The sequence below is a fragment of the Xiphias gladius genome, chromosome 3 (genome assembly GCF_016859285.1).
Source record: "Xiphias gladius isolate SHS-SW01 ecotype Sanya breed wild chromosome 3, ASM1685928v1, whole genome shotgun sequence".
In the NCBI taxonomy this organism is placed as follows: domain Eukaryota; kingdom Metazoa; phylum Chordata; class Actinopteri; order Istiophoriformes; family Xiphiidae; genus Xiphias; species Xiphias gladius.
This window is the reverse complement of record NC_053402.1, coordinates 1,584,753-1,601,078: the sequence shown is the minus strand read 5'-3', so window position 1 is coordinate 1,601,078 and position 16,326 is coordinate 1,584,753. Positions and strand designations below refer to the sequence as shown.

The 16,326-nt window shown below is 40.0% G+C and overlaps 1 protein-coding gene across 1 annotated transcript; it reads right to left on the bottom strand.

Annotated features, from left to right (window-relative positions):
- Positions 1-882: 882 nt before the first annotated feature.
- On the bottom strand, positions 883-15,129 carry mpp2a (membrane palmitoylated protein 2a). Its single transcript, XM_040123356.1, has 14 exons — positions 15,071-15,129; positions 9,657-9,705; positions 9,017-9,117; positions 8,768-8,923; positions 8,327-8,497; positions 7,911-8,018; positions 7,100-7,219; positions 6,755-6,886; positions 6,439-6,541; positions 4,725-4,793; positions 4,355-4,516; positions 2,583-2,785; positions 1,248-1,376; positions 883-1,078 (listed from the first exon to the last, which is right to left on the bottom strand). The coding sequence occupies exons 2-14, from the start codon at positions 9,685-9,687 to the stop codon at positions 902-904; spliced, it is 1,662 nt and encodes a 553-aa protein (XP_039979290.1). The 5' UTR covers positions 9,688-9,705; positions 15,071-15,129; the 3' UTR covers positions 883-901.
- Between the last annotated feature and the right edge of the window lie 1,197 nt (positions 15,130-16,326).

Here is a 16,326-nt window from a genome sequence, read left to right as displayed (position 1 = left end):
AATTTGACATGAGGAAATCTGTTGCCTCTACTTTTTTTTGCTTTACACAACAACTGAAGTGTGTCGGATTTACTGCATATTACTTCTGTGCTGAAGCTAGTACTGCTTACAACTGAAAAAGTCGGTCAAATAATCAATCATAAAAAACGAATTAATGACATTAATAGAAATGGTTTGCGTTTTTCATTTCATATTATTGTAAACTGAATACCTTTGGGTTTTTGGACTGTCAGACAAACAAATAAGCTGTTTTAAGACGTCTGTTGAGTCCAATATTTTCACCATTGTATAGGTATAATGTTTTGTCAGATAAAGTAAATTTTAACACCCTTCATAGTCTGTAGATTGAGTGTAACCATCAGTAACCATCACTCTCATGACATGTAAACAATGACAGTCTGCTGATGATCATCGGTAATGGCACAAATTCAGAATCATACAAAAATCTTTGCTCTAAAATCCATGCACAAAGAGGGCCACACTTGTGTGCACAAATGCACGTGCACACACACACACACACACACACACACACACACACACACACACACACACACACACACACACACACACACACAGAGTCCTTAATGTAGCCAGGTGAAACCTGTGAATTTCTGACATTCAGGACTTCATTCACCTGTCCCACCCCTTGTTTTCTCTAGTCCTTCCTTCCTGTCTTGGAAAATATAACCTTGTGTACTAAAGGATGTCTTATTTACCCACTTATCCTGTAAAGCTGTAGCTTTAGTAAGAACAAAGTTTTCTGATGCTAAGCTACTGCTGAGGGCAGATTTAATCTCTGTGGAAATGTATGAAAATCTAAATAACAACATCCATTAGTTACACAGTGGTATATCTTCAGTGCCTATGTTTTCTTCCTTGTTCCTTACATTCCATCCCGTCTCTAGAACACCCAGGTGACAGGGACCCACTGGGGGTTTTTAGAAACCGTTTCCAGGGCGGCTTTGACAGTGCGGTAGGTCTCGTCCAGGTTGTCGTTAATGATGCTGAGATCAAAGTAGTGCCCGTAGGCTGCCTGGATTTTAGCGCTCTCATCGCATGTCCTCTGCAGTTCTTCATCCTGAGACAGAAAGACATGACTTGGTTTTGCATATTCTTATTGGACTCTCACTGGAGTCACAGGTCTTCTTCTTTGAACTATTTCCAGTTTATACCAACTTCCACATTGCTTTTCTGCCCTGAAAATGTCTCCTCCTCCTGTGTATGAGCATAGAAGAAGTCTTTCTTACCGTCTGTGTTTTAGTAACCACCCCGGCATCTACAGCGGAGTGGTTCATTGCCTTGAGCACCTCAAAGTCTGGGGACTGCAGGAACACCACGTAGGGCAAGAACTCAGAGGTCCTTAGCACTTTGAGAGACTAGAACACAGGAGGAAGACACTAAGCTGTTATAACACTCTTATTAGACTCTCTTCTCAGAGAGTTTTAACAGCTGGGTTTGGGTCAACTAACTGGCTGGAGATCCCTGAGTGATGACACTGAATGACTATCTTTGTGCTACAGTGTCCGTTCGTATAAGATGCCCTTGAGCAGGGCACATGATACCAAACTCACTGAACGGAGGATATCAGGGACTGATTGATTCTAGTCAACAAACTGACTAGAGTTATAGAAAAACCAGAATGATGTCATGCAATGCAATACTATAGCCCTGCAATAAATAATCAATACTGCCATACTTAAAATGTTTGTGTGTTGACAAAATTTTGAGGCTGTACTTTGTGGTGTCGGAGTATCAGGCTGCATTACAATGAAAGGTGTTTGTAATATTTTGTGTAGAGCCCGACTGACTCTGGATTTTTTATGGCCAATGCTGATACCGATTTTAGGGGGTAAAAAATTCCGATATAGATATATCGGCCGATGTTCCTATATATGTACGTATAGTGCTTTATACCAAATTTAGCTAACTAGTTAATTTCCATACACCTAAGAAAGTGCTCCGTGAACATAGGTTCATTTTGGTTCATTTTTGATGAATTTCTATGCATTGATTCCTGTCCTTGTTTTGTCTTTGTTTAGCAACTTACATGCATGATATACCTTTTCCTCAGCACAAACTCATCTATACTTCTGACTCATCATTTTGTCAATTTAACAGTTTGAGCGAACAAAGTTAAAGCTGCCAGAAGCTCAAAATGCAAGAAAAATGACACAGGCGGTTAGAAAAATGGACAAATCTTTAGTGATAATCACTCAATATATTACTATTGAAAAATTAAATAACAAAAATATTCACTTATAAACACAATTACAGAAGAAAAATGGAAGAAATTTACATATAAAGTGATTTTATCCCAACATGTTTATTGGCTTTTTAAATTAAAAGTCTCTGTATTGTATGTATGGTCAAATCTCTAAACATTTGACCAAGTTGTAAAAACACAATCAGAATTTTCATCTAATTTATATGTAGTTACAGACAAATGTATTGACCCATATCTTAGTGTGGGTCATCTAAAACTGTATTGTATCAGAGTGAGTGCCACGTTCTACTTATTTGGTCATTAACTATGAACATATTTGTCTTGATTCAATAATATAACTTAATGTGTTTGTGCGTACCTGAGGATTGGCATCCAGTATGCAGATGCGCCCTGCCTCGACCACTTCATGTATAGAGTCGATCTTGATTCCATAGAGGTTGCCGTCGTACTCTCCATGTTCAAGATAGCGGCCGTTCTTGATGTCGGTCTCCATCTTGCTGCGGCTGGTGAAGGCGTACATCCGACTTTCCCGTTCCCCCTTTTTGGGCTTCCTGGAGGTATCTGGAGAGACACAAAAACACAGTCATGTATGCACACACATGCATCTCCCTTTTGTTTCTTCTTTAAGAGAAGCAGAGTTGCTTGAATCGTCTGTCAGTATTACATATATACTGTACTATCTATTAGCTTCTTCAAGCTTTCAAACAATTCAATCTCAAGACTCTACGCTTTCTGAAAGGCTCCAACATTCTATCATGTGGAAATATCCTACATGTCTTGTGCATCATTTTATACACATCTCCACTAGACTTTAAAATTAAGTTATTTTTTAAGAACATTTGGCTGCAGAGCACAGCATGACTTCTTACCCATTGTTAATAATTGTCCATCTAGCCTGTAACTACTATTATATATATCTATATGAATATAAACTATATATATAAATATACATCCTATTTTTTTTCACAAATTTGAACTCGCCCAACCTAATGGAGACTGCTAGATCTAACCTATTTAACATTTACTGACCATTTACTGAAGTCGCCTCCAAACTAATTGACATGGTGTCAAAGAATTTGTTTGTGTGGCTGCATTTTGTTAAAACAGACGATCAAAAAGTCAAATGTAGACTTTCCAAACAGCAGATTGCATATCACAACTCAACAACCAACATGGCATATCCTCTAAAAACAGTAGGCTAACTTGTCTGCGTTAGGATGCTGCGTCAACTGTCATGTTTAACACTTCAGACTTTGAGTGTACATTCCTCAACTGTTCTTGTGCTGGGATCACCAGTTGATATAGTTCGATTTTCAGAAATCATATGGATATGGGCAGGTTGGCACGCTGGTCGGGTCTGAGTCTGTTATTGTTTCAGTATAAAATAATTATGTTAAAATAATTTAATATGCTGAAAATACTAGCTTTTTATGTTTATTTATAATTAGTTTAGGCTAATTCTACAAAACAAGAAAACAAGAAACTTCTGGACAGCGGATCAGTTCGACATGTTGCAGGCAGTAGTGGAACGAGAAGGAGCAGCCACAGTGAACTGTTAGATGAGGAGCTGTGGGCGACAGGCTGCACAGCTCCCCCTTTTCTCAACAGGGTAACCAGGGCTGTTAGCAGACTCATGCTGTGTGCAGCGTCAAATCAGATCACGGTTGATCAGAGAGTGATGGAAAAAGGCCAATTATTGCCGGACTTCTTTATCAAAACCACAGTAATTTGTTTTGCTGCCCCCAGAAATTTCTGGGTGTTGCCAAATCAACCAGGACTAAAATCCTCCAGAAACTGCAACAGACTAAAGCTCACATGTGAAACAAGTGATTTAGCTGTGTCTGGATAGTGTGATGACCTATCAAAGTTTTTTAAAATCTAAAAGGACTTTTTTAGGAAATTACCTCTGGAACAAAGTCATGATGCATTTTACTTTTCCTAGTTACAACAGACTATAAAACTGTCTGAACAGTAAAAAAACAAAACAAAACAAAAAAAAAACCACTACAACATCGACAGTAAAGCCAAGATAACAATGTCACCTGACAACAATAACAAAGACCCACAAAAGGCAATTAATAATAAAACCACGATTCTAGCAATAGACCACTTTAACATCAGACTTCATACATGGAATGGTGGTGCCAAAGAGCTGTGGATCCCTCAATAGAAGGTTGTTCTTCAGTCTCCGCCTCCCCACACCCTGGGCACCAATCAAAATCAGAGTTTTCCTCTTGAAAGGCGGGACCTTGGCCACCTCTTCGTATAGCAATATTTCATGTCTGTCAAACTCTGAGAGAGGAAGAAAGACAGGAAGGAGTAAAGGAAAGGAAGAGGGAAGAACACAGGTGAAGGAAAAGAGGAAAACCAGGAAAGAGAAGAACAAGGACATGTTCCACTTGATCAGGGGACAGGTACTAGTAAGGACTATTAAGTAAAAAATGATGTAACTTCAGTACAGGGTTCTACCAATAAAATTTTGCATGTCAGGTTCTGTTACCTGCGTTTTTGGTGGTCACATACATCATTTTCTTCTTCTTCTTCCCTCCAACACCAGTACAAAGATTTCCTGTCACATGAAAGAACCTTCACATTAGTTTGTTGCAGAGCACTCAAGTCATGCTTCCCTCATACTTAAAAATCACTGGCTCTTCATTGAACTTATATTTTGGTAATGTATGTTGATGTATGGGGTATTAGTTCTCCCGGAAGAATCCTCGTTGCAGCTCAAATATTTCAAGAGCTCCCTTTAGAAAGCGGAGCCTTTTTGACACACTTTCTATAAATTTGCTTGATGTAAGTCGCTCTGACTGTGTTGTGGCCTAAGCTCACCAAGCCCTGAACGCCACCTCGACCTCCAGACCACACCTTTTGACCTCATCTCTAAACCAATGCCTTACACCGCAAGTCTGCAAGTCACTCTGCAAGCTGCAATTGCAGCAGATGAAGTCTGAATAATGGGAGGTCGGGTTAAAAAAAAGGTCCCTTGTTCCCGGCTTCAGTGAAGAGAGGAAACGAGTTGACTGCGGGGGGATTGGTCTGAGACCGCCTTCACTTTTCCCTTTGCTTTGACTTATTCTCTTAAATAATTTCGTACTTAAATTATTACTCACATTTGATCCTTCGATTGATTATCGCTTGCATCTGATAAATCCTTTTTAATCTGTTAATGAACACATTCAGTTTGTTTTACTATGCTTAATGAATGCTTTTTTTGCTTGATGACGATTTGAACAGTGTCATTTGGTGATTTTGGTTAGTAGACATCTATTTGATGTTTTGAAATTTTGAATATTTCTTTGACTACATTTTCAATTGATCAAAAAAGTGTAATCATTTGTTACTTTATAAACCTTCTCACTATATTTATATCATGTTTCAAACATTTTTATCATTTTAATGGTTGATTTTGCCTATGATACTTTTTATCTGCTTATGACTGAGTGCGCTGACATATTTAGCTTGCTCATGATTGATTTTTAATTCCTCAAAGACTTGATTGATTGCTGATAATGACTTGCTCATATTTTGCATATTGAGTGATTATTGCTCAACCCTGACTTGAATTGAAGTATTAATTGATTCTCATTATGATTATGTTTGGAATGATTAATTTACTCTTGGTTAATTTTTTCGTGAACTAATTAATGGGTTGTTGCTGACTTGTGATTTCTGCTCACTCAATTGGTTATTCAGCTCACAGATGACGTGATATGAATGCATTTACATTTGTACTGGCATTTGAACTGCATTTATGCCAGGTTCATTTTTCCCATCAGACTGAAACAGAGATTCAAGAAAAAGATAAAAAGACTAAACATCTTCAAAGGTGATGGTTATTATTAGCAAGATGAATAACACAAATAAATAAATAAATAAATAACATGACCCATATCTCTACGTTTTGCTTTCATCCACACCCCACTATCATCTTGATTATTTGTCTCGCACATTTCAAGTCTAATCTTTTAGTTCTTCAGACAATAGACTGCTTGTTTCACAGTGAGGAAACTACACTCACTTCAGAGTAGGATTATTTGGGTGATTTTTAAATTTAGACATGAATATAACCCTTGGGATCATTTAACTTCCTCTGATTATTGGCATTTGGGGTACCAACTAAAAACATACATGACATTTACTTACAGACCGGGTCTTTCAACACCAGATGGCAGTGTTAATCGGCAAAAAAACTATTCATTATTTCCTGTTACCTGCTGGCGCCAGTTCCACATCTCTCTTGACAAAAGCTTTCCTTTTCTCCTCCAGCATTTGACTGGGGATCAGCCCCGTGCTCCCACCCTCCACATGACGCGCCTGTACAACACATGCACGCACACACAGAATGTATAGATATGTAACAAAAACTAACACTCGTGTTTCTGTGGTTTCACAGAATTGTAATCTTTCTGAAAATCTATCTGAATTTTAGCAGTTTCTGCCCTCTTTATAATCAGCCAGGCAACACAAAATGAAGTAAAAAATGTATGCACACATGCATTACGTATACATGCTGTTTCTGTACTCCACCTGCCACCAGTTGACATCGTCCTGGTTGACTATCTGCAGGATGTCCCCTGTCTCAAACCTCAAACCTGCCTCCTTACAGGGAATTAGGTTGTCATTGGCTGGGTCGTAGTCATAGTGACACTTAAAGAACACCTGCAGAAACACAGCTGGGGTCTTTATCTCAGTATGCTCTCTTGCACCTTCAGTGATTCATCTCACATTGTATGCACTTTTAGTGATATAATTTCTGTCCATTTTGTATTCCTACACACAAAATACAAAACAAGCACAAAAAAATCAGCAAAACTTATGAATTGGAGAATGCCGATGTGAGTCTACTCTGTGTGTGGTGTTTGTATGTGTCACCTGTCTTGGTGGTATAGCTTCATGGTAGCTGGGCAGTATCTTCAGAATCACACTTCCACTGGCTGCCTGAAGCTCCTCCTGCAGCACCCTGGGGTCCCGGCCCACCTCTCGCCCATTCACCTACCGGCACAGTGGACAAAAGAAACTTTCTGGATTGACATGTAAAAAGCTATAATTGCGGCACCTTTAATGGAAAATGACACAAGAAAGACATATAGAGGATCAGGGACGGAGCCTTGTGGTCCTCCACTGTTAAGAGCACCTTTGAGATAAGTAAAAGTTTGAGGACTAGTCCCTAATTATGTAGGGAAAAATGGTCCAGATTACTTGCAGTAAATGACATTAAAGGAATAGATTTGTGGAAAATACACCCATTTACATCCTTGCCAAAAGTCAGATGTCTGTGTGCAAAATATGAAGCTAAAGCCAGCAGGCAGTTATCTTAGCATAAAGACTGAAAGCATGGGGAAACTGCTAACTCTCCGCTGTCTGCCAACGTGTAGAAATGTGAATTATGTCATTTCGTGCTTAACTATTTCTTGGGTGCTCTGCTTCCCAGGAGTTTTTGATAGTTGATGGGCAACCTCGCATTGATGACAAGGTTTTAGTATGGAAGAAACAAACAAGATAATACATATTAATAGGTGAGCTTGACAGGTCAGAGGCAAATTTCAAGGCGCCACTGATCCCCAAACCATTCAGTGACCCCTCGGGCCCTATGGATGGGGGCACTGTCGATCCTGTTTCTCCAGTCATTTTTCAGGTTTTTCCTTTAATTTGTCACCCGTCTGTATTTCATGGCCTACCTTACCTCTTTGATGATATCTCCGACATGCAGTAGTCCTTGCTGGTCTATCATACCACCATGGAGAATGCGGGCTATCACCAGCTCCCCACCCTCCACCTTGAACGTCACCCCCTGAAACAAAGTTAATATATGTATCCAATTATATATTGTATAATTAACTGTTTCTGTGATTAATGATAATAAAATCAGCATCTACAGTAGTAACTAGCGGCAAACAACACATGATCTCCTGTTGTGTACTGTTTCACTAAAAGCACAACATTCAGGAACATTCAGTGGAGCTCAGTTTCTTTTATTACAATTTCAATATTTTCACTGAATCTTTGAATGAGATTATGCTGAGAGTGCTGGGAGCAGCAACAGTGCAAACTAACATGGAACGAACTCAGCCCTGTTAACTGTGCTTTAACGTTACCTACCAGATGCTCCCCCGCCACTTTGCGTATGCCCACCATGCGGATTGCGTCAGGTGGCGGGTGCAGGTTGTGTGTCTGGCTGTCCTCCAGTTCATGATCCACAAAATCAGATGGGCTAAGGGGTGGGCTATCACAAGCCTGGGACGCCACTGAATCATGAGTTTCCAGTAAAGACTGACGAGAAAAAATTCACAGACACTAAACATCAAAATACTGAATGTCACACTATTACGTTTCCCTTTTTTAATGGACTCTGTGAAGAGAAAATAATTTGACTGTTCTGTATTCAAAGGTGTAAAAAAACACCTTCATCTTCAGATTCAGAGAGGCCTCCAAGATGAAGTACTGGTTTGATAATAAAAAGACATTTTGACATTGTACTATATTTGTCACAGATGTAATACATCTTGGTGTTCTGTATACGCATGCGTGTGTGTTCCACACCTGGAAATGAGGCTGTGTGAGTATGCGGGCAAGCTCAGCTGCAGTGTCGGAGCGGTGTGTAAAGGGGTCCAGATCTCTGAGGATCTCCTGCAGGAGCTCCACATTGTTCTCCCTCACCGGTGACAGACGCGGCTCCTTCAGGCTCTCCTCTTGCTCCTAACACACAAACACACACATACACAAAGCTCTGTGTTTTTTCTGTTTTCTTCTATGAATTTAACTGTGTGTGTACACGTGCATGCACCACACCAGAGGGCTCTCCATGATGCCTTTGAGGTAGATGAGGTCCAGGTCATTGGCTGTGGTGGAGCTGGTCGTGCTGTCGCTCATCACGTCCAACACCTGGGGCACTGAAACGCCAACACACATAAACGGGCGCGCGCACAAACACACACACACACACACACACACACACACACACACACACACACACACACACACACACACACACAGTATAAAGACAGGCATGCTGAAACATTGGAGTCAGACTATTTGAAGCTGCACTGCTGCTGATTTTAAAAATTAAGATTAGTTTACTCATTATGTGAAGTACTAGTCAGCCTGTGAAAAGAGTTGTGTAATGTTTACTGTGGCTCGGAAGTCTGAGAGAATACTCTTCCTGACGTAATCAGAGTTGTCACGGTTTTGGCTTGGAGAACACAAATTAATAACAGAGAGCCTGTATTGGATCCTATTACCTTTACATTTATCCACCCCTTCGATTGTATTCATGAGAAACAACATTAAATTTGTACTTAAGTCAGACATTCTTGTACTCTTGTTTTTACATACTGAAGAGCCCTTTTTAAGGGGAAACATGAATAAAGAAAACATAGTGAATGGTCATATGGAGAGAGGAGCTAATGAGGAGGAAGGTGTCTGGTCTCACCAGGCTCTGTCCTGGTGGAGGCCACAGGCATGGTAGGGCCTCAGTCAATCTGAGGGAGAGAGAGAGAGAGACAGATAGAGATAGAGAGAGAGAGAGAGAGAAATAAAAATAAGGAAAATGGAGAGTGGAGAAAATTGTCCATCCTGTACAATGAGTCCCAAAAACAGAAGGAAAGTGAAATTTCAGTGTTAGCAGCTGGAAAGTTGATATTTTAGAAATACAAGGTTTTCCTCCTATGGTTGAATAGTTTAACACTTTGGAATATGCTTATTCGCTTTCTTGCTGAGAGAAAGGAAGAAAAGAAACACTGACCCTTTCCTGAAATGCAGTGGTGCCCTCAAGCAAGAAGCTTGACCCTCACACTGCTCTACTGCAGCTATAGAACCAGCTATAGAAGTTGAGAAAAAAAAAAAAAAGTCTCAAATGTGGAAGGAAACACAGTTTGCCCTGGGGTTTGGCCAAGGAAGTTAAAGAGCTAGTTCAGCATTTTTGGAAATACGCTTATTGGCTTTCCTGCCGGGAGTTGTGTTATTACTTTACAGTAAACATATGCAAACCCCTCCTTTTCCCCAGCTATTGTTCCTGAATTGAGCATCCATACCAAAAGAGCAAGCGGGGGATTGGCAGAGATAGAAAACTAAAATGTGGAAGAGATTGAGAGGGAGAGCGTGGGGCATGTGGGCGTAACTAATCCATACATCGCCATGACGACAGACACAATACAATGGCAATTTGGGGCGAGACGGAGAAGAACAAAGAGGCGCACAGCCCCTTTAACTGTATATATAAATTCCCTTCTTCTTCTGCACCTTTAACTGTCTCAGTGTGTCGCTATTAAAAAGCTGCTGCTACAACTCATGGCTGCCATGGAAACCTACCTCCCTTCAGTTTGGCCTACACACCATTAGACATACACATACATTTATGTCAATGTTAGACTAGGCATTACATACCACCTCTGTAAAGACTTACACGTTAAGACGAGAGGGGGATGGAGGGGTGACTGAATGTAAATCATAATATCGAAAAATGGGATTTCCATTCTTATCACCCACTATCATTTATCGTTTACACAGATTTTATGAAACTTTATGCAGGAGGAAGAGGGACTAAAAATGAGAGCCAGCCAGCCAAGCCATTATCAATACAACATGAGAGTTTAATAGTTTACAGATGAAAATTATACTTCAGTGCTTTCTGGAAAACACTGTCCCTAAGTTACCTCAAACGTATCTTTGGCATTTCTGTACTGCAATTTCTTGTAACTTGACACTGACTCATTATATCTGAGAAAAGCTAAAACTGGTCAATAAAGTCAAAGTCATCAGTCAGGGTCTACTAAAATTAAATCAGCTTTATTCGCTATTATATTCAGAATTGATTGGAGCAAAGTCTGTTATTAACAAAGTGTCACTTGTGTGTATCTCTAAGCACATTAAGGCAGGTTGTACAATGCCTGGTTCGGACACATCTGGACTATGAACCTGTGATGTCATGTGCATCATAAAAGGATCTGCAGAAGCTTCAGACAGTTCAGAACCGAACAGCATGTCTGGTCTTGACACGTTCATTCATGTCCTATTCGTGTCCTCTCGAGAATAAGGACTATTACAAAACCAGACAAGTGACAATGGATAAAGTAGCTCTCAAACCACCCAGAACTAAAACTTTAAGGAAAACTGTTCTGCAGCCGTTCCGTTTCAATTCAGTCCATGTTTACCATTTTACCAGAAGAAGTAGATTAGGGTTGGGCGGAAAAAGCGATTCACATATGAATCGCAATTCTTATCTTGCCAAAATGCCAAAAATCGATTTTTGTAATAACTTTAGTTAATATCGTTATGTTGACAGATCGAAAAAGACAGAACCCAAATGTGAGTAGGGCTGGATAAAAAATAAAATAAAATCAATTTTCTAATTAATTCCAATGTTAATGTGAATGATCTAATATCGATTCTTGAAATCCCAAGATCGATCTTTGCATTTGCATGTTTTCTCAGTAAACATGTCTATTGTTGCAAAATATTATGTGTAGGCAGTGGTTACTTGATGTGTAGGTAAGTGGTTCACTTAGGGATGCATGATGTGTAAAAATTCCTACCTTGTGGGAGCCGAGTTATTATTCTATGTTAGCCGCCTCCGGTCACGACAGTCCTGCAAACTTTGCCGTGAATTATTACTGTCCAAGCAGATCCACCTCGGTTTACAGGACTGTTGTGACTCAAGATGGTTACTGACTGTGGCAGACTGAAAAAAGACTCTGCACACTGGTCTGAGCTCTCAGTCTGTGTTTGCTGAAGAGATATTACCTCTGGCTACGAGGCGTGAGGCCGTGGAAGTGTGTGGACTCTACTTTACTCAGTCTGTCCCTGCCGGGTATCTAACGCTAGCTAGAAACCGTCTGCTCATATCAGACTGATGTCTTGTCAACACAAACAGAGCAGATGAATTAGTGAGCAGACTTTCACTTTCTGTCCTGTCTGTGGTCAGTGCTTGCCTTATGATGACGTCCTTGTAAGTGATGCTTGGTTTGTTATTGTTGCTCAACTGTTTTGCACACGTAGGTCTACAACATGGCAACTACATTCAGCTCACTTGCTGAATGTAGAAGAAATTTAACTTCTGAGACACACTTTAGGCAATATTGGTATTTATTTATCTGATATAACTGTATCACCGAGAATCGACTAATATCAACTCTGTGAATTGAAATCAAATCTAATCAGGAGATTAGCAGCATATGAACAGCGTTCAGTGCGCACACACTAGAGTAATCTTGAAATTCATCTTCAAAATGGCGAGCGTTTAGGCACATTTTGGAGTGAATTGGAATATTCTGCGAACCTACAGACTAACATTAGCAGAGCACTATCTAGCACTAACAACTAACGCGCGTACAGTGATTTACTCCAGAACACACACACCGACTTCTGTTTGCTGTTGGTCAGTAAATTACACTTCAATTTCATTATTTGGGTACAGGAAGAAGACTGTATGATGCTTCCCTGTTAAGGCAGTTGAATAAATAACTTTAAAAAATAAACCACTCTCTCTCACCTTTCTCCGCTTTTTTTAACTGTCAGTCAAATGTTTCATTTGCAGCTCAGTGGACAAGGGACGGGAGTCTGATGTTTGGCATGCAGTGCACTGCAGTAAGAGCCAAAATATAGTGCCCGACCTACTATTTGTTGAATCAAGAATCTTTTTGAAACAAGAATTGATTCTGAATTGAATCATGACACCAAGAATCTGAATCGAATCAAGAGATCCAGATGCCAGATTCACACCCCTAAAGTAGATATAATTCTAAGAATTTAAAGTAATTCATTTTTTGTGTGAAATTATTATTCCATGCACAGTAGTTTTAAATGTCTTAAAACATGCCTCGGGCGGATCTTCGAGACTAATCGACTGACACAGGGTTTATCTATGGTAAAACTACAACAGAGAAGTGCAGTGTTCTTTAGTGTGCAGTTATGGGCATTTGATTGCAATATACAGCCTGCAGCAGACCTGATCATATTAAAGACTACTTGTTTTACATTTTAAATCCTGCTATAAAAGTCTTACTAAAGTTAAAGTTCGTACAGTAAGTATTCACATTAACATCTACCTAAAGAATCAAAACTAAAAGTACTCACTATGCATTAGAGTGTCCCCTTTCAGAGTTTATATTATGATGGTATGTGTTATATCACTGGATTATTATATGTGACAGATTACAGCATAATCTGTGGATATAGCGAAACTGTTGGTGGTGAAACTAATAATAACTACTATATGTACTTATGGGTATATGAATCTATATAGTGCCACATATTTTATAAACTGATCCCATGTTTTGTATGTAAAGCCTGAGTCTGTCATATGTGTAGGAGTAAAAAGTAGAAAATGTTCCTCTGAATTGTAGCAGGGTAGAAGTGTAAATTTATACGACCAAATGTATGTAATACTATTTTCACTTAAGTGAATGGGGACCCAGATAAATAAACAAATAAGCTATATGCTGTTGATGAATGACATGCTACAGAACAGTAGGATGAAAAATGGACAGCAGAAAAAAAAGCTTGCTCAGCTGCTCTTCACAGGAACAATAAAAACAGCACACACAACATATACACACCAATTACTGATCTGGCACTGCTGTGCTCCATCTGCTACATCTGCTACCCTCTTCCTCCTCGCCTTGCTTCTCCTCCTCACGTACCTTCCTCCCTCCATCTTCTTTCCCTCCTTTTTATCCCTCCCCACTGTTTTTACACTTCTTTCTTTCTCCCGCATTGCCCATCCTCTCTCCTCGCTTTCTCTTTAACCCTTATCCCCGTAATGCTTTCCCTTGCTTCATCGCACCCCAATTTCCCCTCCTCCCCCTCCTCTCCTTCTCCTGAAATCCTCCCCTCCCTTCCGCCCTTACCCCACTCCCACCCAGCACCTACTGCCACCACCCCTGCCCCAAATCTCTATGTCTCCCACCGTCATCCATCTGCTCCGCTGCGCCAGTATGTAAAGACACTGCCAGGTGCACGCGCGCGCACCCACACACACACACACACACAAACACACACAGTTGCATACGAAAAAACTGTTCATGCAACATAACAACGTAGTTTTAACTGTGTGATTGCCCCTCATGTAGTGAACCTATTTGTTTAGGAATTAAGATGCCTGGTTTTGAAGAAGCAATGCTCTTCTTTTCCCCATTTTTTCTTTCTTCTTTACCTGACTTCAAAAAGAAATGTCCCAATGTAAAATATAACATACTATAATATAATATTCCCCAGTACAATGGACCATAATCTTTATGGCCATATAGGTGTAATGGGTACAGTGTGTGTATGTGTGCGAGGGGGCAGGGGCGGGGGGTGTCGTTACCTGAACGCTATCAGCGCTGTTCGTGAGTGTGTTCACAGGCTCCTTTCTTTATTTGAACCCCCTGAAACGTTAACTTTGGTATCACTAGCATTAGCTCTGCCTCACCTAACACGCATACGCTCGGTATGGTGCGCAGGGTTTAGCCCCTGGTTAGTCTCAGGGGTCATATATAACCAAGCATGATGAGACACACACACACACACACACACACACACACACACACACACACACACACACACACACTCTAAGGTGGCCCGACAAAGTAACTGCTAATTACACAACACAATTTACCTTTCTTAAACACTGTCCTGTCCGGACAGCGCTGCTGTCATTTAAATAGACTACACACACGTACACACACACACACACACACACACACACACACACACCTTTGTTGACCCAGCTCTGGTGTAGCTGCTCTCTAAGATAACGGACCTCAGCGGGAGGAGAAAACCAACGAGATGCTCAACGGTAACTGTGATAGGTGCCGCCTGGTAACAAGAGCCGCCATGTTTGTGCTGAATAAGCAGCCATTCACCTACCTTTCGACACAATGAGACAAGCTTCCCGCTGCCTCCGTTGTACCGTGCGCTTATTGTTTTCGTCGGGTTTCTCGCAGCGTCGGCGGTGGCGTCAACCGAAGCAGGAAAATGCACACGACTTCCGAGTAAATCCAAGAATAAAATCCTTTTGGCAGCTACATGGAGTTGCAATGCTGAATTATTTTTGTTTCACTGATATAAATTAGGTAGAATGATTTCTTCAGACCGTAACCATACTGTGTGCAGTACGAAATAGGTGGTAGTTCATAATGTTAGAAACTCTGATTTAATTTTGAAGGCAGATTTGACACATTTCCGGTCAAATTCTACATTTTCCTGGGACATTGACAACTACCGATGTGGTACAGTAGTATAGGTATTAAAGTGCCAGTTCGTTGTTTTTGTTATATTTTTTTCTTAGGCTTGAGACTGTAATTCTTTAAAAGTTTGAAAACGTGGACAGTAACCAGGTGGGGACGGTTTAATTAAAATATTGCGAGAAATTTAGGTTTATGGGAAATGTAGAATCTAATGCTTTTGGAGCTTAGCCCATACTAGGATCTTAGGTCAGGATTTTGACCTCTAATGTTTATTTTTGAAAGCTCCTTAAGTGCAAAGGTTTCTTAACTCATTGGTGTCAGTTCATATTAGTACCAGGCTACCATGAAAACCTGAAGTCCCCACGAAGCTCCCCAGCTGAAAGGATGCTGCGGCAGTAGTCATAGGCCTACCATAGGTGAAAAGATCAACAGCAGCATGCAGAGAGATATGAGTTTTATATCTGAATAGTCAACTCGTGTGTCGGCTTTGGTATTTTGATTGGGTCTATCTTTCTATCTATCTATCTATCTGTCTCTTTATCTATCTATCTATATATCTGTCTGTCATCTATCATCTATTTATCTATCTATCTATCTTTCTATCTATCTATCTCTATATCTATCTATCTATACATCTATCTATCTATCTATCTATCTATCTATCTATACATCTATCTATCTATCTATCTAGTGTGATAATAGTGATAATATTGCAATAAATGTTGGTAAAAAGAGGTATAAAGATCTCAAGGACAAAATGGGGCAGAACAGCTCAATAATATCACGGTAATATTGGTATTCTCTTTAAAATATTGAGCTTTTTTCCCCCAGTATTTGACATTTTATTACCCTATTACAGAAGATAAAACCTGATATTACCAAGATTTTATTACTACCAAGATATTACCTGGTTGTTACCTTTGTAATTACCATAGT

Coding starts and splice junctions, on each gene's coding strand:
- mpp2a (XM_040123356.1), bottom strand. CDS start 9,687: ATGCCTGTGGCCTCCACCAGGACAGAGCCTG. Junction 6,542..6,754: donor ACGATGTCAACTGGTGGCAG/GTGGAGTACAGA, acceptor TGTGTTGTACAG/GCGCGTCATGTGGAGGGTGG. Junction 4,517..4,724: donor TGTGACCACCAAAAACGCAG/GTAACAGAACCT, acceptor TTCCTCTCTCAG/AGTTTGACAGACATGAAATA.